Raw genomic sequence first — 25301 nt, 5'->3', positions numbered from 1 at the left:
TACACTTTGATAAGAGTTATGTACAAATGACCCATTCAATGTGTTTGCATAATCTTATGTGACCTTTTAAAAAGAAACCTCCGATTTGTCACAACTTGACTCGCACAGGAATATTTAGTTGTGTTGGGGCTAGATGCAGGATTTGTCCCAGTTCCTCTAATGAATATTTTATATAGTAAATTTGTTTTATCTATCAAATTCAAGTTCTCAGCACATTTAAGCTGGCTGTAATTTATAGAAACAGAATATCAGAGGGCAGCACATCGATTGTCAATAACGTACTGCCTGGGGAGAACACTTCTACATCAACATGGATCATTAGAAATCTTGCAAGCCATGTTCCTAAGTGATTAATTTTGTGAGAAGCAACAAATTCTTTGTAGAAGACCTACCTGTATCCAACCTGCAAATCACAAAAGTGCAGTACCAAAAAGGCAGGACTGGAAAAATATTTTCAAAACATTAACCAATAGGAGCTCCTTATAAAAAGGTGTTTTGATGGATTGGGTTTTAATAATCTTAAAAATTTGGATGGAAGGCCAAACTAATGGGCCCTTCTACCTTATGTTGCAAAACAAAAACAAAAAAAATTGGTAGTTGCTCAAGAACCCAGAAACACAATAACCTAGATTTCCAATGACCAAATACTGGCTTGGGGAAAGCAACATGGTTGAGCACTCAAATTGTTTCATTAAAAAAACTCCCCAGTTTGCCAAATTCTACTAACTTAGATGGGAGCAGCATAACAGCAGCTGTTTTAATACATTTTCCTTCTAAAGTGCATGGAATGAACAGAATTGGTAATGGTTAAGGTAGACTTTTGGTTTTGAGATGCAAGATATTAAAATTGGAATATACAAAAATGGCCTGGCAGCTGGGTTCTCCTCACCAGGCTTTACCAATCTCAGTTGCAGGCATCTGGCAGACACCTAGCCACTGGGGAAGGAGGCCAGGAAGGGTACGTGATGTGTGTGTGTATATATGTGGAAAGGAAGTGAGTTTACTCAGTTAGTGAAAATGCCTCCCAGATAGTTGGATAGAGGTTTGTGCCTGCCCTCTGCTGGAGAAGGTTCAAAGTGCAAGCAAATCTATACCAGAAAACAAAATCACCTGAACAGGTTTAAGAAAACAATGAAACAAAATGCAGCTTCAAGTTTATGAAGGACACCATATAGAGTGCCGTGGTTTGCTATAGCCAATTAAGTAAATGTAGAGTAAGGCTTCTGAAATCACTTACAGCACTGCTCCTCATCACTATCATCCCCACAGTCATCTTCACGATCACATTTGTAGGACAGTGGAATACACATCCCCGATGACCGACATTTGAATTGAGAATCAGGATCACAAACAACTGTTGCTATGAAAAGGAGAAAAAATACTCCCTGTTTATTAAACTCATACTTCATAACACTATGATAACAGATCCTCAGTTTGCATAAGTGGACAAAATACAGCAAAGTAGCCAAATTTAATTATTACACACTCCTGGTGCCATGCAAGGTTTTGTGTTCTATAGGAAAAATGAGGGGGCTAATCTTGCACGATAAAGCAGGGAAGATATTCCACTATGTCTCATATGCAATATAAACATCCCAGTGAAATTTTAGGCATAATTTGTTATTGCAGGTTTACCCTACAGAGATAATTGCAAGTACTTGGCATAGCCGCTAAATTCAAACTATACTTACGGCAATTTGATTCATCACTGTAATCACCACAGTCATTATCATTATCACACTTCCAAATGCCGCTGATACATTTGCCATTGGAGCACCTGTACTGGTTAGGCAAACAAGTAAGCTCTATAACAAAATAAACACAAATGTAAAGGAACAGGTGATTAGTTCCAAGAAAAAGCAGAAATTCTCATGACCTCAAAAAGGGAAAGGCTGCAAGGATATCAGGTAATTTCAAGCGGAAGAAGATAATACTAAATAATAGTACAAAACCAGAAAAGGCATTGAAATAATCCAGTTTAGAAATAAATTTGTTGCAGCACTTTGCACGTTCAAGATTATGGACCACCTGCAAACAAACAAAAACTTCTTCTTTCACAATCCCAACTTTCCTTCCCTGTATTATAGTGACGTGATGTGGTACTGGCAGGAAACAGCTTTATCTTACATAAAACACAATTGTTTTGTAGAAGTTATTTTAACTCTAACGAGCAAGCACCGAGTTAATAACCTGCAGGTGGTGGTACAGTGGTAATGTCACTGGACCAGTAATCCAGAGACCCAGAGTAATGCTCTCAGAATCAGCAAAGTCTAATGATGGTGTTAGTAGAGTCCTTACTTTTGATTTCCCTTTGTTCCCATTTCTTTTACGTTATCATGATTTTTTTTTGGTCCGGGAATTGCTAATCATGATACGCATTAAGTTGAGCGGAGGAAGGGCCGAATTCAAAGTTTCAAATGGCCAACTGGCTTGACCACTGGAACACTATGTCCTCAAGTCTCCTATTTGGGAAAAGAAAATCCCAGACTTTCTGGCACCCAGCAGACTGGGGTTCAGTTTGATTGGTTGGCTGTCAGCCAGGGAAAAAAAAATGCTCGGCCTGGCAACAGACATCGATTGGCTCTTGCCAGCTTGGGTTTTTTGGAGCGAACCCAGCAGAAGACACGAGACCCTCGCAGTATGAAGCTATATTTTCTCCTTCCCTTGATCGGCTGCCGGATGAGTGCTGGCTCTGCGAGTCTACAGTGAGTTTACAAACCGAAGGAAGCCTATAAACCAAGAAAGGATCTAAATAGAAGATATCCATCTGAAGTCAAAGATCCGTAGCTTTTATTTTTTCAATCATTATTTTCTTCTCTCTCCACCACCTTTTCCCTCGTTGTGTGTGTGTGTGTGTGTGTGTGTGTGTGTGTGTGTGTGTGTGTGTGTGTGTGTGTATATATATATATATACACGGTGTGAGTGGGGAGAGTTTGGGGAGGCTGATTGGCAATTAGATAGTAGTTAACCCAGTTTATTGTTGTCTATTTAATACTAATTACTGCCTATTTAATAGTAATTACTGTTAAATAATAAAAGGTTATTTATAGTATCACTTACAGTGCAGGAGGCCGTTCAGCCCATCGGGTCTGCACTGACCCTCCGAAAGAACTTTCCACCCAGGTCCACTCCCCCGTCCACCTTGCCCTACATCCATAACCCCATAATCTAACCTGCACAGCCCTGGACACTGGCAATTTAGCATGACCAATCCACCTAAATCTGATGTTAATAATTTACAAATCTGGTGGCTGCACCACTTTGGATCAATTCAAAGACATTGGATACTTAAGTAACTTTAATTTTACCTGTTACAACACTGGGTGAACAGGGGCTGGAATTGACCACGCACTAGCCCAGAGTGTTGGGACAACAACCATGAAACGGCCGTCATAAAAATCCATCTGGTTCAGAAATGTCCTTTAGGGAAGGAACTCCTTACCTGGTCTGGCCAATTGCGTGCGACTCAAGATCCACAGCAATGAACTTGATTCTTAACTGTCCCCGGAAATGGCCTAGCAAGACCAATTCAAGGACAATTAGGGATGGGCAACAAATGCTGGACTTGCCAAAGATGGCCCATATCCCAAGTCAGGAATCGGTAACACCAGGGTGTAGATTTTCAGTCCTGCCCACCACAGGAATCATGTCAGATGGACAATTTGACAGACCATTTTAAAGGTCTGCTGACCCCAGGTGGGAATTTCCAGGACAGGTGCAGCCGGAAAATCCCATCCCAGATGTCCGGAAATGTTTTTGAGCAGAGTGGAATCATTTAGTACAACACTTTGGGAGCGGAATACTGTATTTGTATAAGTTTTTATTACTTATACAATGGTTTATAATGGTTTATCACTATTTTATGTTTCAGGTGAATATTTATATGTACATTGCTTTCTGGTTGGCACTTCTGGTTAGGCACTCTAAAGTCATTCTATAATCTAGAAAATCCCAAACTCCAGAAATGACTTGATCCCAATCATTGTGTAATAGGATTCTGTGCCTCAAGGTTGCATTTATTAGTTCACGTCTGTATTGCTGTTACAAGGTTTCCATTGGCAGAGACAAAACTGACAGGATAAAGGAAATAGATCCCTTGGTGAGGCCACTTCACAACAATTTGCCTGACCATCGCCAATGCTAATCAGCTTTTTGAAAGCATACAAGCATTCTGATGGGTCTCCTGAACACTAGGGCTTATTTAAGAGGAGGGTAAATAAGTTAAAATCTGTTCACATGGCACATAAACGTACCCCATCAGAGATCAGAGTGCAAATTGTAGCTCAACAATATGAAGTACTGCCTGCTGCAAATTGATACACCAGAAATTAAAGTTTAGCTGCATCCTAAGACTTAGTGTTTTTGGTGACGATTACACAACGACTACCCTCTAAAGTACATAATAAAGGTCCTAAATGTTGTCAACATTTGCGGCTCAACATTCAGAGTAAATTGATAGTTGACTTAATTCAACAGTCAGGACTACATAAAAATCCAAAATACTGGGAACACCAATCAAGGTCAGACAGGACTGGTGAGGACCAGAAGTCGGGGTTAACATTTCAGGTCCAATGACCTTTGATCAGAACCAGATCATTAGATCGAAAACATTAACCATAACTTCCTCACTCCTAACCTGATGATTGCTTCTTGCATTTCCAATTTATATTTCAGATTTAATAATAATAATAATAATAGTAATCACTTATTGTCACAAGTAGGCATCAATGAAGCTACTGTGAAAAGCCCCGAGTCGCCACATTCCGGCGCCTGTTCAGGGAGGCCGGAACTGGAAATGAACCCGCGCTGCTACCTTGTTCTGTATTACAAGCCAGCTGTTTAGCCCAATGTGCTAAACCAGCCCCTTTGCCGTATTTTACTGGGCATCATCTATGGTGCTTCAAAAATAGTAAAAAGTATTAGCTTCTTTTCATTTGCAATAGTAAAAGGCAAATAGACAACAAACAGGCTCTTCGTCTCCTCAATTTCCTCCTTTAACTCCTTATTATTGGAATTAAGAGATTTGGGGTTTGGGAATAGCTTGGGAAAATGAGGCTGACATAGATGAATCAAGGTCTTGTTGAATGGCGAACAGGTTCAAGCTTTGTAGGGTCCACTCTTGCTCATGTTTCGTATTTGTATGCTGGGTATAATTGATATATGAACCTAAATAGTAATTAAATCAACAGACTATTTGACTGTGGAAGCACACAGACTATTTGACTGTGGAAGCACAAGACATATTTTGCACACTCTTCAAGCCGAACGAACGTTTGACAGCAAGGTCATACATCACGCCAGCCACCAATTCCTATGCTGACATTAAATTGGCAAGAGTTTAAAAAGAAAGGGACATCATGGCCCAGTAATCACAAAGAGGAATATCAACCGTACACTCACCTTGCCTCACGCAGACGTTGCTCTTTAGTGTGTAGCCATGCGGGCAATTACAACGAACATCCCCGGATGATAAAACTGTGCTGTTCACGCCCTCTGGACACACACATCTCTTACGGAAATATTTAGGAAGACAAAGCATGGTGCAGGCCGACCCATGACATCCATTGCTCACTTTAAGCAAAACACAAGTCGTTAGAAAAAGCTGCAAATAGCAATTACATGAATTTAAAAGGGAAAAAAGTCCAATTAAGGGGCAATTTAACATGGGCAATCCACCTACCCTGCACATTTTTGGGTTGTTTGGGGGGGGGGGGGGGGGGGGGGGGGGGGCACGCAGACATAAGTGCAAACTTCACACGGACAGTGACCCAGAACAGGGATCGAACCCGGGTCTGAGGCGTCGTGAGGCAGCAGTGCTAGCCACCGTGCCGCCCAAGTGAACTATTAATGAATGCTATCAAATTGATGTTCACTGATCCTCTCTTTCCTGATGTGGAAGCACTTTTAAAATGTTAATGTAAATTGTAGTATTCAGGTAACTTAACACCGATGCAATATAGGGGCAGCAGAAATAAAACCAATGGAGCAACAAATGAATCTGTAATAATGGCTGGTGGTGCAGTAGAAAAAAAAACCCTCAACTTCAGTGTCATGGTATCCCAATTCCCACAACCATCAGTACAGTAAGCTCAGAAATGGTACGGTCTTCTTTTCAGGAGGCAAGCCCTCCAACGTCCCCGGCATTCTTTGCTCCACCATTGGTGTCTGTGGCTCCAACACTTTGGGCCCTGAAGGCTCTGGAATTTTTTTCTCAACTTTTTTGCCTCTCTCTAAGATCACCTACCTTAAAACCAACCTGCCCAACCATCCTTCCTGATATTTCCTTAATTGGTGTCAATTTTTTGTCTGCTACGCTTCTGAGAAGTGCTTAGCACTGCTGCCTCACAGGGCAAGCCTCGGGTGGCCGTCTCTGAGTTTCCTCCCACAGTTCAAAGATGTGCAGGTCAGGTGGGGTTACAGGGATAAGGTGCTCTTTAGGAGGGTTGATGTCGACTCAATGAGCCCACAACCCACAATGGCCCCCCCATCTACACTAAGAATTCTATGAAAAACACCCCACGGCAGTTTAATGTTAAATACACTATATAAATACATAAATACAAGTAAATAACAGGGTACATTTCAGAGTTGATTATAAATGGGAGATAGCAATGCAACTTTCGGATCCTATAAAGAAATGTTGCTGCGGAATAAAAAGAACACAATTTACTGAATGTAGAGTCACTGAGGAGACCCCAGTACATGGTTTAATTTTACAGAAGTGAGATACCCGCATTTGGGTACTATTATAGCAGAGCTTCTCCTGCTATCACAAATTAGTGTATGATCAGAAACCATACACATTGGGCTGTATGGCTTCTCACCCCAATCCCTCCCATCGCTGTCTAAAGTCTGTCAGATGGCCCATTTTAGAACATCCTGAATTTTCTATAGTCTGTTCTTCCAGCCTTCTAAGTTTTTGTGCTGGCAAAATGATTATTGGATAACATTCAAATTTTACTGGCAACCAAACAAAAAGCCCAATGTGTAGACCAGGAACACAGAAAAAAGTACTGCAACCAAAGTTATATCAAAGCTGCTACCTGTTTCCGTTGGCTTGAAGAACACCTTCATGTCCATTACTCCAGTTAAACCACTAACCACGGTCTCCACACCTGAGCCATCATATTTATTCGCCCTAAAGATGCTCATTTCAGACCAATCATCCCAGTAGATCTGATTCTGAAGAAGGTAAATGTACATCTTAATTTAGTGCAAGACCAGCATGATTATTTTTCACAAGTAGAAAGAGTGCTGAGACGTTAAGCCTTATAGAGGCAGTGGACACGGCCTTTTATATATCTATCTAAGATATTGACAGACATTTTGGGATTAAGGGATTTGGGTAACACACCCATTGAGTGTCACATTGACAATAAATCCCTGTGGGAAAATGTGCACTCTACAAAAAAGTGTGAATGAGAAAAGGCCAAGGATAGACATCGCAAGTTTGAAGCAGATGTTGGACAGAGGGGAGATAGCAAAAATTAAATGGATTGACAGTAGCTATCAATTGCCCGATTATTTTACGAAAAGAGGGGCTAGTTCATAGAAACTTTTGGATATTGTTAATGAATTGTTTCTGTGATTTGTTTGTTTTGGGTTTTTTTCCTTCCAAAAATGAAAAAAAAATGCGAAATTGCATTTGTTTTTGACTTTCTTGTAATTTTGCTTTCACCAAATTATTTGTTTTTCTCCAAGGGGTGACTATTAAGGAATGGGTGTAGAGATACTCCAATTAGATGTCTCATTGATGTGAAGTATCCAATAATTGACACTGATGTGTAAAGAGGCTTCACGTGGGCATTGTGAGCATGTGATGTGGTGATAGTTTTGTACAGTGTGTTCAAGGAAAATAAAGGTGTTTAGAAAAAAGGAGCAGAACCCTATTGAAACTTTATTCAACAGCAGCCGATAGCGTACAGAAGGGATTAAAAAAAAAAGTGAAAGGGAAAGAAATCTTTGCTTCAGATGGTTCTTGGCATGCTTTCTTCACAGTGAGCTCGCAGATTAAAGTCTTTGCTTTGCAGCGTGTACTGTTTTTTTCTGCAGTTCTGCACTCAACTGTCCTGGAGAGGCGGAGTCTTTTTTTAATGTTTTTATTGTAGTTTTTTATTTATCACAGGCAAATCTAGTAAACGTTTACACAAATTGCATCTTTCACAATAGAGGTTATAAATAAATTACAGCATTTTACTATCTGATGTGATCAAAATTTACACTTGTTAAAAAAGAGAAAAGTATGAAAAGAAAGAAAAAAAACCAAAAAGACAAGTGGTATACTTACATTGCCGTAATCAGAGTGGAAAAGATATAATCCACAGCACTGCTTTGTAGCCCGAAGCAGTGGATACCCACCGAGTACCACACGCAGGAAGGGATAACAGAAGGTCTGGCACAGCGGTTCCGCCTTTTGTATGGCAGTATTGTGTTGCCGTTTGTGGATTTGTGTACCCCCCCCCCCCAGTGTATTGTGAAGATTTCACCTTCTCTTCGCTATCGCGTGGATGTTCCCTCCCCGCATTTATCGTCCACCTCTGGGAAGATACCCACTCATGTGTGTCCTGGTCAGGTGTGCCCTGTGCATGACGTTTAATTGCATTAGGCTCAGCCCTGCGTATCAGGGGAGTTTAGCCTCTGCAGAACTCCAATCCAGAGTACTCCCACTTGGTTCTTCTGGGACCACATTTCCTTTGGTCTCCATCACTGCATCAAGTGTCCGTTCTTTTGAACAAACCCATTTTCTGCCTCTGGCGTATTGAAATAAAGTTCTTTCTTGTTAAATATAATCCATAGTCTTACTGGGTAAAACGTGCCGAATCGCACTTCACTTTTACAGTGCGATTTTTGCCCCATTAAACTCTGCCCAGCGCTTGGCCAGGTCGGCTCCAATGTCCTGCTGTATTCACATGGTCTCCCATTTCCATTTGCACGATCGCGTGCTCCTCGCCCAGTTCAGAACCCGTTCCTTACCTTGAAGTTTCACAATTATTGCCTGTGGTGGTTCTCCCATCTTGGGCTTTTGTCGGAGCAACGTGTGGGCCTGGTCAATTTCTGGGGGTTTGGTGAAGCCTTCCTCCCTAATCAGTTTCCCAAGCATCTTTGTGACGAATCCCTTCAGGTCCTTGCCCTCTTGCGCCCTCCGGTAGTCCACTGAACTGCAGGTTCTGCCGGTGGGACCCATTTTCTTGGTTGTCCACCTTCCCTTTTAGCGCCTTCTGGAATGTCCCCAGCCTTGCCACTTCTACTTTCAGGGAGGTGATCCACTCGGCCTGGGTCGGTGGCTGCCTTCTTCAGGTCCTACACCATCACCTCTTGGGCCTCCAGTCAATGCTCTGCTCTGTCCATTGCTCTCTCTATGTGGGGCCAGCGCGGTATCTATTGCCGACTTCATTGTCGACATGAGGTCCTCTTTCGCCGCTTCTGTTTTAGTTCAGGGCAGATGAACTACATCAGCTTCTCGGTCGATGATTGGGCTGGAGCTGGCGATCTTGTTGGGCCAGTCATACTTGGTTCTGGGTCGCCACACAGGTCTGGGGTCAGGGTTTTTCTCTCTGCTTTTGCTAGCCTTGTGGTTTGGTTGCTAGCCCGCCAGCATCTCAGTCGGTTGAGTGGTAGGTGGGGTTTAAATTGGGGGGTACCTTTGGTGCCCATTTGATGGATTAGCAAGGTCTAATAGGAAGTTTCTAGGAGAGAGAGCCAGCTTTTGTGCATCCACTCAGCTCATGGCCGTCACCGGAAGGAGGCAGCGTCTCTCTCCTCAGTTCGTGGTTTGTCTTCAGGCCTCTGTAGTTTCAGGAATCCAATGCCAGGAGGCTGCTGGAGAGAAACACAGCCCTCCCAGCAGCCTTCTGGAGAGAGTTAGCCGGATCTTTCTGGAGAGGATTAGCTGGACCTTTTCACCGTGCTGCCAGAATGGAAACCGAAACCTTCCAATCTCGGGGAGCAACTTCAGTGGGATAAGATCCAATCCCTACCCCTTACCGGGCAAGACACAACCTTTTGGGCCAATTCATTTGGGCCACCAGCCAAATCAATCAAACTGAATCATTGCCCTTCTTTCTCACTGGTGTCAACAACTCCCAAGTTTAAACCAGCACGGACTAGCAGTGATCTCTCCTGCTTCTGGATTCTTTTGCTTGAATTAAAGGCCATAGGTTGCTTGCCTTAAAGACGGATCAAAGATATAACAGCAAAAATAAAAAAGGAAAAAATGTGGGAATAAACAGCAACACTGCTCATTTCAGAAAGAGAGAGTAAAAACTGGGAAACAATTGGGCAAGTATAAAAATCTATTTTGACACTTGCAACTGTGTTTTAAAATGATGCAACAATACAAATTAGGAGTAGGCCACTCGATCCTTTAAGTCTGCTCCGCTATTCAATAAGATCATGGCTGATCTGACTAACCATCCCCTTCTCCAACCTTTCACCCCGATAACCTTTCACCCACTTATCTATCAGGAATCTATCTCCTTCTGCCAGAAATGTTTTCAGACTCTGCTCCCACTGCCTTTTGAGGAAGTGAGTTCCAAAGATCCACTGCCCTCCAACAGAAAAATATTCTCTTAAATGGGTGACGTCAAATTCTAGATTTGCCCACAAGAGGAAACATCCTTCTCCACATTCACCACGTCATGACCCCTCAGGATCTTAAAAGTTTCAGTCAAGTCACCTCTTCTTCTAAACAGAAATTACAAGACTAGCCCACTGTTAAAAGCCTAATCTGTCCAACCTTTCTTCATAAAACAACCTGCCCATTACTGGTAAACCTTCTCTGAACTGCTTCCAACCTATTTACATCTTCCATTAATAAGGAAACCAATACTGTACACAGTACTGCAGATGTGTCCTGTATAAGTGAAGCATAACCTCCCTACTTTTATATTAAATTTGTACAGTCGATTAGCTTTCCTATTTGCTCTATCGGCATACGATTTACGCTTTTTTAAAAAAATTCCGATTCAGGGGCAATTTAGGGCAGCCAATCTACCTACCCTGCACATCTTTGGGTTGTGGGAGTGAGACTCCTGGAGACACGAGAGAATGTGCAAACTCCAAACGGTCAGATCCAGGGCCGGGATCAAACCCAGGTCCTCGGCACCATGAGGCAGCAATGCGAACCAGTGCGCCACCCGGTCCGTGCTTTCATGAACTTCTTCATCAGTGGTTTTGGAAATACTACGCACTCATTCCTGACAAGTGCAACATGACGAGCTTCATATGTATGCTGACAACAGGCAGCTTTATCCCACCCATCATCTCTCCACAGCCTGTGTTGTCTAAAATCAATATTAAAACTGTGACTGCACAGTTTTATATGTACTTCACTTGCTCTGGATCACTTTGACATCCTGAGGTCAAGAAAGTGGTTGTGTAAATGCAAGTCATTTTGAATTATTTTCTCCAGTTCAAGAGGAGCTGCAATTTTATGCAATTATACATTGCCAGCAATTCCAACCACTCCCTTGCCACTGCCACAGGCTGAGTCAGACCCTCGGCAACTTCAGAGTCTTATTTATATCCAACCTAAAGTTTGTACTTCATTGCCTCTTCATGGCAAGACCATAAAGTTCCACCATATAAATGCTCGTCTCTGCCCTACCTCTGTACATTATTGCAGTCCTATAAATACCAACATATCCAGAGCAAACATTTAGCAGCAGACCGTGTATGCTTCAATGTTTTGCCAAACATAAATTGTTCATCATTTTACTTTTTTTTAAATCTCAATTACCTGTCTCAATTTATTAGAGCTTAAAAAAAGTTACTGGGCATAATTAAATAACTAATTGTAGAGAAAGGATAGTTTCATCCCAAGCAATTATTATTTAACATACAGAAACAGTTTAATAACCAGATCAAACAGGGCTAATTTCAAAGCAAAGCCTATTAAGGAGCAATCACCATAACTGTTGCTATCCAAACATCTGATTTCACAATTGCCAAAACTTTAGAACAAGTCATGGACTTCCTCAAATGGGTATTTTGCAGGCCCAGCACTCCAGAGTCACATACCTTAAAAACAGCAATGGCATACGGATGGGGAAGATTCTGTATCACTACTGATCTCTGTTGCCCATCAAAGTCTGCTCGTTCAATTCGGTCAGCATAGGCTTCAGTCCAATAGATCCAGGCGCCATCCACTGTAATCCCATTAGGCCACTTAACGCCATCAGTAATGATTCGCTTGACGTTAGATGCATCCATCGCACTTTTGTAGATACCAACTGCATCATCACCCCAATCTGTCCAAAACATCAGACTGTGGAGAAAGTATCAATACAACTAAAATTCAAATGTCTTACATAAAATAAATCCAGTTTTTTTAACGTTTGCTATAACAGAGGACAATCATCCCTTTAACAACAAAGAATAACTATTTATAATTCAATTCTAAAAAGCAGCAACTTTTCTTTGACTATTTTATCTCAAAATACAAGGGTTCAGTATCAACAAGCAATTTAGCTAGTTTGAGGAATAGAAAAACTGGGTTCTATGAAATTCAAATTTTATTAAATATTCAAAGTAAGAGCACTTTTAAAACCAAGACAGAGAGAGAGAGACAGAGAGAGAGAGAGTACAGAGAGAGAGAGAGAGACAGAGATAGAGAGAGAAGGACAGAGAGAGAGAGAGAAGAGAGAGAGAGAGAGACAGAGAGAGAGAGAGAGAGAGACAGAGAGAAAGTGTGTGTGCGTGTGGCCAAATTGCCAGTTACAATTGGTATCCTTTTAGTTACAACACTCAACATAAAAAGGTTACCCGTGTTCTAAAAGTTACAAACCTAGCGTACTTAATTGGGTTCAACCAAGGACCTAGGGTATTTTAAATAAAAACTAATTGCACCTGTGTTGCGAAGCCAGGTCAAATGGGGCTGGAACTGACCACACACTGACACCAGGGTGTCGTGACAACATATACATACAGCCCATAGCTCTAGCTAAGTTGTGTTAACAGTAAAAACTGTTTAACCACACAACACTCAGAACCTTGAGACCCACTGAACATACAACATAGGTCATGAGGGTATAGGTCAAATTCATATTTTTGGCTTGTTAACTGCAACAAAGTTATCATTTATAGAATCACTATGGTGCAGAAAGAGGCCATTCGGTCCATCGAGTCTGCACCGATCCTCTGAAAGGGTACCCTACGTAGGATCAGGCTCCACCCTGACCCCTTAACCCAGTAACCCCACCTAACTTAACCTTGCTGAATCCAAAGCTAAACAATAGGTAAAAGGCAAAACAGAGGACAAGGTTCAGGAAAAAGGCACAAATTTGAGGTTTGCTTGCCTACTGATGGAAATTTAACAATAAATTGCTACCTTCAGAGAGACAAAAAACTGACTATTTTAATATGTTAGGGTTACAGTCCAGAATTTGGTACAGCCAACTGGAGGAACGAAAAAACATTCAATGAGGTGGCAGTTCTACATATGAAAAACAGTGACAAAACAATTCCTTATTGTCCAAAAACAGAGTTTAATGCAGAAGCTCCTGCAATGCAGCCTTGCACCATCAGATGGCACCACTGAATTTTCTATATAATTTACTGCATCTCAACGCCCTCTAGTGCTAGGAAAGTTCAGGTTCAAATGAACCAATTCTTAAGATGCTAAAAATGAAAGCTAACTAAAGCTGTATAACTTCACAGAATCGTAGAACTTAGTGCAGAAGGAGGCCATTCAACCCATCGAGTCTGCACCGGCCCTTGGAAAGAGCACCCCACTTAAACCTACACGTCCACCCTATCCCCGTAACCCCACCCAACCTTTTTGTCGACACTAAGGGAAAATTAATCATGTCCAATCCACCTAACTTGCAAATCTTTGAACTGCAGAAGGAAACCGGAGCACCCAGAGGAAACCTACGCAGACACGGGGAGAAAGTGCAAACTCCACGTAGACTGTCGTCCAAGCTGGGAATCGAACCTGGGACCCCGGAGCTGTGAAGTAACTGTGATAACCACTGTGCTACCGTGCTGCCCCGTAACTTCATTTTCCAATCAGTTAGTCAGCTTTGGGACGTGCCAGGAACAATACTTCCAAATTGGCCAACATCCAAGTCCAATGTAACAATGGCAGCTGAACTCCAATTTTCTACTGGTGTAATCCACCCATTAGAAGGTAATTTAAAAAAAAATAAAAAATTTAGAGTACCCAATTATTTTTTTACAATTCGGGGACAATTTAGCATGGCCAATCCACCTAACCTGCACATGTTTGGGTTGTGGGGGTGAGACCCACACAGACACTGGGAGAAATCAGATAGTAATTTCCACGGTAAAGAGTTAATCCATCATATCTGGAGCAATGCTACAGTACACCTGGGCTAAGGAAGAAGGGGAGGTGGGATTGACATAGACTGCTCTTGTACTAGGGGTGGCATATGTATTTTGCGGAAAACCTATCCCTTCAGGGCCAGGGGCTGGTTTAGCACAGGGCTAAAGAGCAGGCTTTTAAAGCAGACCAGGGAAGGCCAGCAGCACGGTTGAATTCCCGTACCAGCCTCCCCGCACAGGCGCCAAAATGTGGAGACTAGGGGCTTTTCACAGTAACTTCATTTGAAGCCTACTTGTGACCATAAGCGATTTTCCTTTCATTTCATTCAAGAATTAAGTTTCTCTGTAAGATGGTTTCTTGCAAAAAGCAATGTATTTCCATGAACTGTACATGTGACCAAGATGTCTGGACCATAAGCAATAGGAGAAAAATGTTCAACTCCAGGAGATTTGAATCTGGAATGTGGTAACTGCAACAGAAGCATCTCTTTCATGCAGAATTCTGCTGAAACTCAGTGCGGTGGTAACACCCTTGATAACTAAATAACTCTACGAACAGCTCGAGCACAAAAGAGAGGGCACGTGCCTACATGCAAAAATTCAGAGGTCAAAGAACGATCCAGGGTGGTTACGCTGAACTGGAACTCTACAAACGTGAGAGGGTTGGAGGTGATTTGAAAGGACAACCCCACCAGAGGCAAACAGAAGGCCCAAGAAATCTGACCCTCTGGACACACCGGCTCGGAGTAGTCGGTCGGTGCTGCTATAGTTGTATAGAAGCTTGGAATATTGCACACAATTCTGGTCGCCACGCAAGCAGAAGGATGTTGTGACTTTGGAGAGGGTGCAGAGGATGTTTACCAGGGCATTGCCTGGTCTGGAGGGGTTAGCTAGAGGCTAGAGCGGAGAGGCTGCATAGACCCCGACTGTTTTCATTAGAATGACAGAGGTTGAAGGGTGACCTAATGGAGGTCTACAAGATTATGAGGCATGGATAGAATGATGGGCAGGCACTCTTTCCCAGGATGGAGGGGTCAGTCACTAGGGGCCTAGGTTTAAGGTCCGTGGGCCAAAGTTTAGGAGATGGCGGGTCGGGTAGAGACGGCTAAAATGGGTAGAGACGGCTAAAATGAATGTGTCGCCGCGATTTCTGTTTATTTTCCAATGCCTGCCGATTTTCCTGCCAAAGGCATTTTTCAGAGAGATTGAAGGAATTATTATCTCGTTCATATGGGATGGGAAGGCGGCCAGAGTTAGAAAGGTCCTGCTACAGAAGGGAAGGCAGGCAGGGGGTTTGGGTCTTCCGAACCTGATGTATTATTACTGGGCGGCGAATGTGGAGAAGGTGCGGAGCTGGGTCAGAGGGATTAATTCCCAGTGGGCCAGAATGGAGGAGAGTTTGTGTAAGGGGTCAGGATTGAAGGCGCTGGCAACAGCGCCGCTCCCGATTGCCCTGGGAAATACTCAGGAGTCCGGTAATAATAGCTTCATTGAGAATTTGGTGGCAGTTTCGCCAACACTTCAGGTTGGGGGCAGGGTCAAGGGAAATGCCAATTCGGGAGAACCACAGATTTGAGCCAGGGAAGTGGGACGGTAATTTTCAGAGATGGGAGGAGAAGGGGATTAAGACACTAAAAGATCGGTTTCTTGGGGGTCTGTTTGCAGGAGCTGGGAGCAAAGTATGGGCTGGACCAGGGGGAAATATTTAGGTACATGCAGCTTCGAAATTTTGCCGGAAGATAGAGCTTCCCGGTGGAGCCGGCCTCCACATTGATGGTGGAGGTGCTGACAACAGGGAGACTGGAGAAGGGGGCAGTGTCGGCGGTTTAAGGGGCTATTTTGGGAGAGGAGAAGGAACCGCTGGAAGGGATCAAAGCAAAGTGGGAGGAAAAGTTGGGAGAGATGAAGGAGGGGTTCTGGTGTGAGGTGCTTCGGAGAGTGAATGCCTCCAACCCATGCGCGAGGTTGGGGCTGATGCAGCGGAAGGTGGTATATAGAGCACACTTCACAAGTGTGAAGATGATCAGGCTCTGAGGGGGTAGAAGGTGTGTGAGAATGTTGCGCTGGGGGGAGGGTGGGGGGGGGGGGGGGGGGGGGGGGGGGGGGAACCACATTCACTTGTTTTGGTCCTGTCCAAAGCTGGAGGATTACTGGAACAAAGTTTTAAGAGTAATCGCTAAAGTGGTAAACGTGAAACTGGACCTGGGCCCTCGGGAGGCCATATTCAGGGTGTCGGACCAGCCGGGGTTGGAAACGGGTGCGGAGGCAGATATTGTAGCCTTCACCTCGTTGGTCACCCAAAGGCCGATCCTGTTGGGATGGAGATCAACCTCTCCACCCTGTGCCCTGGCATGGCAGGCAGACCTGCTGGAATTCTTGACTAAGTACGTCAAGTTTGAAGTGAGGGGAAGGATGGAGGGGTTCAATTATTCATGGGCGTTATTCATTACGCACTTTTGAGAATTGGATTACATTTAATATTAGGCGGGGGGGGGGGGGCTGCATGTGTTAACAGTAACTATGGTTGATTCCTTTTGTTGTTATTTGTTAATGTTAATATGCGGGCTGCTGCTGTTTGGGAGTCTGGTGGGAGAATGGGATTGGTGTTGTTGATATGGGGATTGACATTGTATTCATTACTGCTTATTTCTGATGGGTGTAAATTTGGGAGAAAATGTGAAAAAGGAGAATAAAAACTTCCCGTCCCAGCCTCCCCGGACAGGCGCCAGAATGTGGAGACTAGGGGCTTTTCACAGTAACTTCATTGAACCCTACTCGTGACAATAAGGGATTTTCTTTTCATTTCATTTTTAAAAATATTTATAAAAAATAAAGTTTAGAGGAGATGTGCGAGCAGGTGTTTTTACACAGAGGGTGGCGAGTGCCTGGAACACACTGCCTGGGGAGGTTGTGGAAGCAGATACATTAACAGCTTTCAAAAGGCATCTCGACAAACACTTGGATAGGATGGGTACAGAGGGATACGGCACTAGGAAGTGCTGAGGGTTTTGGCCAAGGATGGTATCATGACCAGTACAGGCTTGGAGGGCCGAAGGGCCTGTTCCTGTGCTGTATTGTTCTTTATGCTTGTTTTGGGGTTTTGGAACTGGGTAACTTTAAAAGGTAAATTGCATTTTTCTTGTGTTTTACTGTTTAATAATCATCTATTTTGTTTAAAATCATCACAAAAACATCTAGGACATCTTCACCTCTTTCCTCACATTATAGCAAAATTGCAAAATAAGTTGAGAGCATGCTTATCAAGTTTCCCTTTTGGGATTTGAATACTCTAGCATTTAACATCAGGCGAGCTCTTAACACTACAAGTGTCTATATATGAATACAAGTTTCAGGTCAATTGCTCCTTGCAGCCAAACAGGTCAACACTTGGGACAATACGATTACGAGGATCTGATCTGCATGCCTGACCTGTACCAGTTCATTCCCACTGTACCATCAGGTCAAATGCAGCCAACAAAGTGGAGATTATTTGGTCTAATTTCAGTGAGAAAGTGCCTCCCAGAAGTTAATAGTGTCTGACTATTAGAACAGAACTCCAACTATGGTTCTTTTAATTGATGCTCCTTAACATGACTCTGAATATAGACATTTTGGAAGTTGCGTACGGCTTTACTGGTCATTAATCTGCCAGGACTTTTGAATTTTCCTGATGAGCTGTACAATATTTTGCACCAGAGACACAAGTTTCAGATTGTTTCCCAAACTTACCCATCGCTAGGAACTAGTACAAGAGCTCTGGGATGGTCTAGTAGAGTGGAATTCAGCAAAGTTAGGCGAAAGTCTCCATTAGGTTTTGAAACCTAACAAATGAGAAAGCAAATTACAAAACGACACTTGGCTTATATACTTTTTTCCTCTCTCAAAAGTTTGCTTTCCACCAAATGATATTTGTAAGACTGGAGCTCTATTTTATAGATTGATATCAAATCACTGCATTCATTTATTTACTGAATTAATAAACAAAGATCAGTGAGTAGGAGGAGCCACCAGCCAAAATAAAAATATAACTTGAAACTACTGGTCAAATGGAAATTAAGCTAAGACTAGTTAATTCAAAGTAAGCATGATCTAAATACAGACATACAGCAGAGCAACATCTTTCTTTTTCGGGGAATTTTATGTTCAAGGTAACATTGAGGAACCATTCATCTATATTTTGCATCATCTAAAATAAAACATATTAGAAGGAACATAAAAAGTCCCTCAACAGCCCAAGCAACATTTCTACTTCATAACAGGATGCCCTGTGCATGTGAATTATATTCTGCACCAGTCAATTTATAGAAAGCTACAAGTGTATGGTTAATGTTACATTTAATTCCATTTTTGTGCTGTGCATTTACTTCCACTTAATAGGGTCAAGACCACAAGTACATTGTACACGAGATTGCTAGGAACCTCAGGACCATAGAATCCTTAATGTGCAAAAGGAGGCCATTTGTCCCATAGAGTTAGCACCAACCCTTTGAATGAGCACCCCACCCCCATATTCCCACCTAACCTTTGGACACTAAGGGGCAATTTTGCATGACCAATCCACCCAACATCCACATCTTTGGACTGTGTCACTTTGCTGGGTGTAACTCCCAGCAAAACCCAGCACTAATAACACTTAGAAACATTTCCATTAAATCGCGGCCAGTATATATAATCAATGACATCGGTTTCTTCTTTCTATTAAAGGAAGGAGCTATCTTTGCACAAGTTATAAAGTATGCTCAAGACCATAAGGTAGCACAGCCTGTTACAGTCACAGAAAAACCCTGAAAGTCCTCCGTTTCATTTGCATTGTGCGCCAAATTAGCCTATTTCCACCAGAGTGGGACAGGCTAACCCAGAGAGGAGCGACAAGCTGGTACTGCTGATCCAAAATTCTCTTGTTGAAATGGGAACTTGAGAACATGGTCAGACTTGTATCCTGCTGATAATCTAGGCTCAATGGACAGAATGTGTAATCAAAACTGTAGTTCACCATGAATCCCAACCTTTGGAAGAGCAGGAGAAAAAGGGAAGAAATTTTATTTATTTAAGAGGTCTGCAACATCTAATTAATGTTTCTGAAGATCTGCAGCACGTATTATGTGGTACCATATTCTTATTTTTCCACAATACACCAGCATTATCATTGTTAGGACTGATTCAACATTTTAAAACATTATCAGGGCAGCACGGTAGCATGGTGGTTAGCATAAATGCTTCACAGCTCCAGGGTCCCAGGTTCAATTCCCAGCTGGGTCACTGTCTGTGCGGAGTCTGCATGTCCTCCCCGTGTGTGCGTGGGTTTCCTCCAGGTGCTCCGGTTTCCTCCCACAGTCCAAAGATGTGCGGGTTAGGTGGATTGGCCATGCTAAATTGCCCGTAGTGTCCTAAAAAGTAAGGTTAAGGGGGGGTTGTTGGGTTACGGGTATAGGGTGGATACGTGGGTTTGAGTAGGGTGATCATTGCTCGGCACAACATCGAGGGCCGAAGGGCCTGTTCTGTGCTGTACGGTTCTATATTCTATATTCTAAAAAGGCTAAACTTCAGCTTTTGAACAAATTGTGGCTGTTTCATAACAAACAATAATTTAACAACGTTAATAGAATACATACAGTAAGGTATTAGACTGAAAACAGTAGCAATGTTGAAGTTATTTCAAGTAGATATTAATCCATTAATGAAGTGTCAATAAACCTAGCACCAACTGTACTACAAATTACACCAAATATCATAGCATTTACAGCGCAGGAGGCCATTCAGTCCATCGAGTCCACACCGGCCCCTCAAAGCGTACACCTCCACCCTATCCCCGTAAGCCATCAACCCCACCTAATTTTTGGGCACTACAGGGCAATTTAGCATGACCAATCCACCTAACCCGCACATCTTTGGACTGTGGGAGGAAACCGGAGCACCCGGAAGAAACCCACGCAGACACGGGGAGAACGTGCAGACACCGCACAGAATATACCCAGCCGTCCCACTCACATTTCACCCCTCCCATTTACACACTCACATCACTTGTTATTGCTTAACAGAGGGCGTCTGCTCATGGGGTGTCGACATCGCTGGCTGCACCAACATTTATTGTCCATCTCAGAGAGTACTTAAGAGTCAACCACATTGCTGTAGGTCTGAGTCACACGTAGGCTAGGCCAGGTAAGGACGACAGCTTTCCTTCCCAAAAGGACATTAGTGAACCACACTTGACAATGGCTTCATGGTCACCTTTAGCATTTTAATACCAAATTTTTATGGAATTCCAGCTTCACCATCTGCCTGAGTGGTCCCCAGAGCATGGCTCTTGGTCACTAGTTCAACGACAATACCACTATGCCGCTGACTCCCTTATGATACCCTTGATCAAACTGTTGATATGTGTTCAGTTATGGGCCAGGGTGAATCTCATTCATATTTGTGGGGATCAGCCAAGTCTCTGACCAATGGGCATTTAACATTTGAACAGAAAAGACATTACTTGCCTCAAGTTTCTTTGCTCCAGCATCTATCCAGTAGAGAAGGTGGCTGATGGAGTCAAAGGCTAAAGCTTCCACCGTTTGTAGGCCATCCTTGACTATTGTATCCGGGCTTGTTTTCCCATCTAAGCAAAAACGCTGAGCAGAGAAAAATTAATTAGAATGGAAAAGTGGCAAATTGGTAACCACATTACAACAAAGCAATGAATGAATATTGTTAGCGTATCACAGGACCATCATAATATCTCATTGTGATCAATAACATATCAAAATGTAAAATAAATCCCAATTTAAACCACATTATCCTCAATGTTGATCAAATACCCTCATGCCTAATGGAAGTCCAGATCTGGGCACCAACTAAACTACAAGAGGCATAACCAGGACAACTCTCAATGTGTCACCCAAACTCTGGACTGGTTTTCTTCGCCAAGACCAGGAGCAGACTTGTAAAGATAAATATATCCCCTGATATTAGAACTTCTACTTCATCTCCTGCTAGCAAACAACACCAATGAGATCTGCAGTTTAAAACAAATATGAAATTCAAACAGTTTGTTCTATAAATAGTTGCTCGTCAGTACCGATTAGAATATTGCTGGAAACACACCTGCTTTAGAAGCTGGTCTTTTTAAAACTCAACAGGACAAAAAAAAGACATTCTCCACAGCAATGTCTACTTGCCAACCAAGCAACACTTTTTTCTCTTGCAGTAGAAGTGGCTCCCTTCCAAATAATCTACCCTGATGAACGCAAGACAAAAGCTTCACTAGCAGCTCTCTATTTTTCAGCAATACTGTGTTCTATGATTTGAAATGGCACTAGCAAAGCAAATATGATGTTCATTGATTTCAGAGTTTAACTTGTAACTCTAGTAGAGGTTGGACTGCCATTAGTCCTGACCCAGAGCACATCCGATTCTATTATGCCCAAGGCAAATTAATAATGTACCAACAACACATTAGATTTAAATTCTGCTCATCTCCATTACCAGGTACTCCTCTCCTCTCTGAACCCCAAGTATCTGTGGATTTGCCTCAAATCTATATGGTCCTTCAGGGAAGGAAACCTGCCATCTTTATTTAGTCTTCTTTACATGTGACTCCAGACCCACAGCAATGTTGCTGACTCTTAACTGCCCTCTTGAAATGACCTAACACGCCATTCAGCTGTTATCAAACTCATCCAAACAAAACTGTGCAAGAACCTACACCACATGGACTGCAGCAGCAATTAAGATGCCAGCTCACCACCACGTGCAACTGGGTTTGAGCAATAAATGCTGGCATTACCAGAGACGCTCACATCGCATGAAAGACTGAAATAATTTTTTTTTTAAATTAACTTCTGGAAATGATTTTACCAACTTATTTGCTCTGTGAAAATAAATCAAAGTAGTGTGCAGCACCTATATATGCACTGTGGCAACTCCCAAGGCCTCTTCAACAGCACCTTGCAAAGCTGGAACCTCTAGTAACTAGAAGGACAAGTCGAGAGAGGCACGGGAACACCACAACCACCTGCAAGCCCATCTCTCTCTCTCTTCTCTCTTTCCTCCCCCTCCCCCCACCACCCCGCCCCCCCCCCCTCCCCCCACTCCCCGAGTCATGCACCATCCTTACTTGGAGCCATATCAACATTCCTTCCCTGTCACTGGGTCAAAACCTGGACCTCCCTCCCCAACAGCACTGTGGATGTACTTGCACCACACGGATTTCAACGGTTCAAGAAAGTAGCTCACAACTGCTTTCTGATGGGAAAAAATGAATAAATGCTGGCTTGACGGCAAACTCACATCCCAAAAAAAAGCCTTAACACTGTTCATCTCAAATCTTGTCATTAGGAGCAGACTGTGCTCACCTGGATAACGTCTTGTGAAATATCTGCCCAATATATGCAGTTTGTTTCAAAATCAAAATCCAATGCTACAGTGCCTCGGAGACCCTGAAGTGGCAATACCTCATCTGTGCCCTTCGAAAGATCGTAGCGATGAATAGTGCTCCTTAGAGCATAAAGTAGGAACTCTTTTTCTTCTGCAATCAAAAACATTTTTTTAATGTACCCTGTATGCTCCACTGCATTAAAAGGTGCTACATAAATTCAAGTTGCTGTTGCTTTCATATTTTTCTTTTTTGAAAATAACTTTTATTGAGCTTTTAATATTTATCAAAAATTTACAGAGCAAAACAAAACTAACGTATTAACAAAATAAAAAATTTCCAAACGACAACAGCAATACCCCCTTAACAGAAATTCAAACTAAACCCCCTCTTAGCAGAAATACAACACAAACAATTCCCCCTCCCCCGTATTAACAGTGACCAATTCCATAAAGTACCATATGAATGGCCACCATCGACGGTACAGCCCAGTTTGTACCTTGGAGGTACAAACCTCCATCGTTGCCTAACCATGCTGAGGCACTAGGTGGCGTCACCTGCCTCCACCTCCGCAGAATCCACCGCCGAGCAATCAATGAGGCATCCACCCCGCGCCCATCTTCAACTCCAGCTGGTTCGACACTCGAAATATAGCTACTAACAGACAAGGCTCTAAATCATCAGTTAAGATTGCCGATATGGTGCTGAAAAAAAGACTCCCAGAAGCCAGCAATTTGGGACAGGACCAGAACATGCGTGTTTGGATCACAGGCCCTTACAAGCACAACTCACACCTATCTTCAAACCTGAAAAAAAAGACTCATTCTGGCCTTGGTTGGGTGCGCCAGACACCACCATGAGCTGGATCAATTTTAACCTCGCTCAAGATGACATAGCATTCAACTGCGGAGGGACTCAGGCCACACCACCTCCTCCATAATGGGTCCCAGCTCCTCCTCTCACCTGGCCTTCACCTCTTCCATTGAAACCTGCTCTTCCCCAAAGATCTGTTCATATACAAGAACATAAGAACTAGGAGTAGGCCATCGGCACTTCGGGCCTGCTCAGACATTCAATGAGGTCATGGCTGATCTTGTGGCTCAGCTCCACTTTCCCTCCCGAACACCAAAACCCTTTATTCTTCAAAAAAAACTATCTAATTTATCTTGAAAACATTCAACTGCTTCACTGGGCAGGGAATTCTATAGATTCACAACCCTTTGGGTGAAGAAGTTCCTCCTGAGCTCAGTCCTAAATCTACTTCTCCCCCCTCTCTCTTCCCCAACTGACCACACTAAATTGCCTCTTAATTGGAAAAAATAAACAAAATGTGGCATCCAATTTCACCAGCTCAAACGAATGATTGCTATAAATAAAAGCCTATATAGACACTGCCCACAGCTTAATCCTGACTGAGTTCCCGCCATATTTTCAAAGCTGAGATGGCCATTGCCACTGGCTTGCTTGATCCAGAGTAACCTGCAGCCAAGTAACTTCCTGGTAATAAAAATATTAAATTTGGCAGTGCCATCCCCCCAGCCTCCCCCTATGTAGGGCCCCCCTCCAAATCAGAGGAGTTCTCCCTGCCCGTATGAAACTCATTATGAGCCGTTCCATCCTCAGAAAAAAGGCATGGGTAGAAAAACGGCAAAGCATCGAAATAAAAACAAGAATGGTGGCAAGATATTCATCTTAAAAGATTGAACCGACCCACCAACAACATATGGCTGTCCCACCTCTGTAGACCCACCTGACCCTGTTCGCCAGGCTAGTGCAATTCAATTTGCAAAGTTACGCCCAATCCCCCCCAACCTGGATCAATGTTGAGTAACCACCTAATGTTGGTTGACAGTTTTCTGCCCTTCACAACCAGTCAATCTTCCCTCACCACCTCCTGGAGACAATCCCAACATCAAAACTTTAGCCAAAAGCTTTTCATGCCCATTAAGCAAGCGAAATAGAGCAGTACGACCCACGCTCTCGAGTCCTTATCTTCTTCAGGGAGAGGGAGATGGATGCCTCGGGGGGAGAACCCCACACTAGTGAATTGTTAAACAATCCCCAACACCAATGGGACCAGCTGATCTACAAACATCTTATAAAATTCTACCGGGAATCCATCTGGCTTCGCCGTCCTCCCCAAAGCTATTCGGACCACCTCTAACCCCAGCAGTGCCTCTAACTCTTCCCACAATTCCTCCCCCACCTGTGGGAACTCCAAACCCGCCAAGAATTCTGCCATCCCCTGCTCATCCTCTGGCAGCTCCAACTTATAAAGCCCCTCATAGAAGGTCTGAAACGCCCTGTTCACCTTTTGTGGGGAGGAGACCAACCTACCCTACTCCCTCTGGTACCACCAGACTATTCCCCCAACCCCCAGCAAACAAACAATTAGACCCATTGCGCCCTATCCAACCTGCTCCACCGAGTCGCAGCCACTCCAACTCACTCCCATTCGCTAGCCACCCCTTCTCCTTCCCCCTAGCAAAATGGCCCCCCACGCAGGGTCCCACTCCAATACCACCCCCTCCCAAAAATTACCAACCAGCCAAATCCTCCTGACCCATTGCACATCAAACATGCCCAAACCCCAAAACGAACAAGCTTCTCTTCCGCCCCAAAAAACATATCAATCCCCTCTTCTTACAGCCCAAACAAAAAC

The 25301-nt window shown here is 43.2% G+C and overlaps 1 protein-coding gene across 1 annotated transcript in view; it reads right to left on the bottom strand.

Annotated features, from left to right (window-relative positions):
* Window positions 1-25301, bottom strand: part of sorl1 (sortilin-related receptor, L(DLR class) A repeats containing) — a 203277-nt gene that overhangs the window by 52539 nt on the left and 125437 nt on the right. Inside the window, exons 17-24 of the mRNA XM_038779169.1 lie at window positions 22620-22792; window positions 20766-20897; window positions 18013-18104; window positions 12019-12265; window positions 7044-7182; window positions 5401-5571; window positions 1692-1805; window positions 1238-1360 (exon numbers count right to left, since the gene is read on the bottom strand). Of these exons, the coding sequence (XP_038635097.1) occupies window positions 1238-1360; window positions 1692-1805; window positions 5401-5571; window positions 7044-7182; window positions 12019-12265; window positions 18013-18104; window positions 20766-20897; window positions 22620-22792 (1191 nt within the window). The remainder of the gene's footprint in view (window positions 1-1237; window positions 1361-1691; window positions 1806-5400; window positions 5572-7043; window positions 7183-12018; window positions 12266-18012; window positions 18105-20765; window positions 20898-22619; window positions 22793-25301) is intronic.

The sequence above is a fragment of the Scyliorhinus canicula genome, chromosome 19 (genome assembly GCF_902713615.1).
Source record: "Scyliorhinus canicula chromosome 19, sScyCan1.1, whole genome shotgun sequence".
NCBI lineage: Eukaryota > Metazoa > Chordata > Chondrichthyes > Carcharhiniformes > Scyliorhinidae > Scyliorhinus > Scyliorhinus canicula.
The sequence above is the reverse complement of the archived record's forward strand: the minus strand, read 5'-3'. Positions and strand labels throughout refer to the sequence as shown.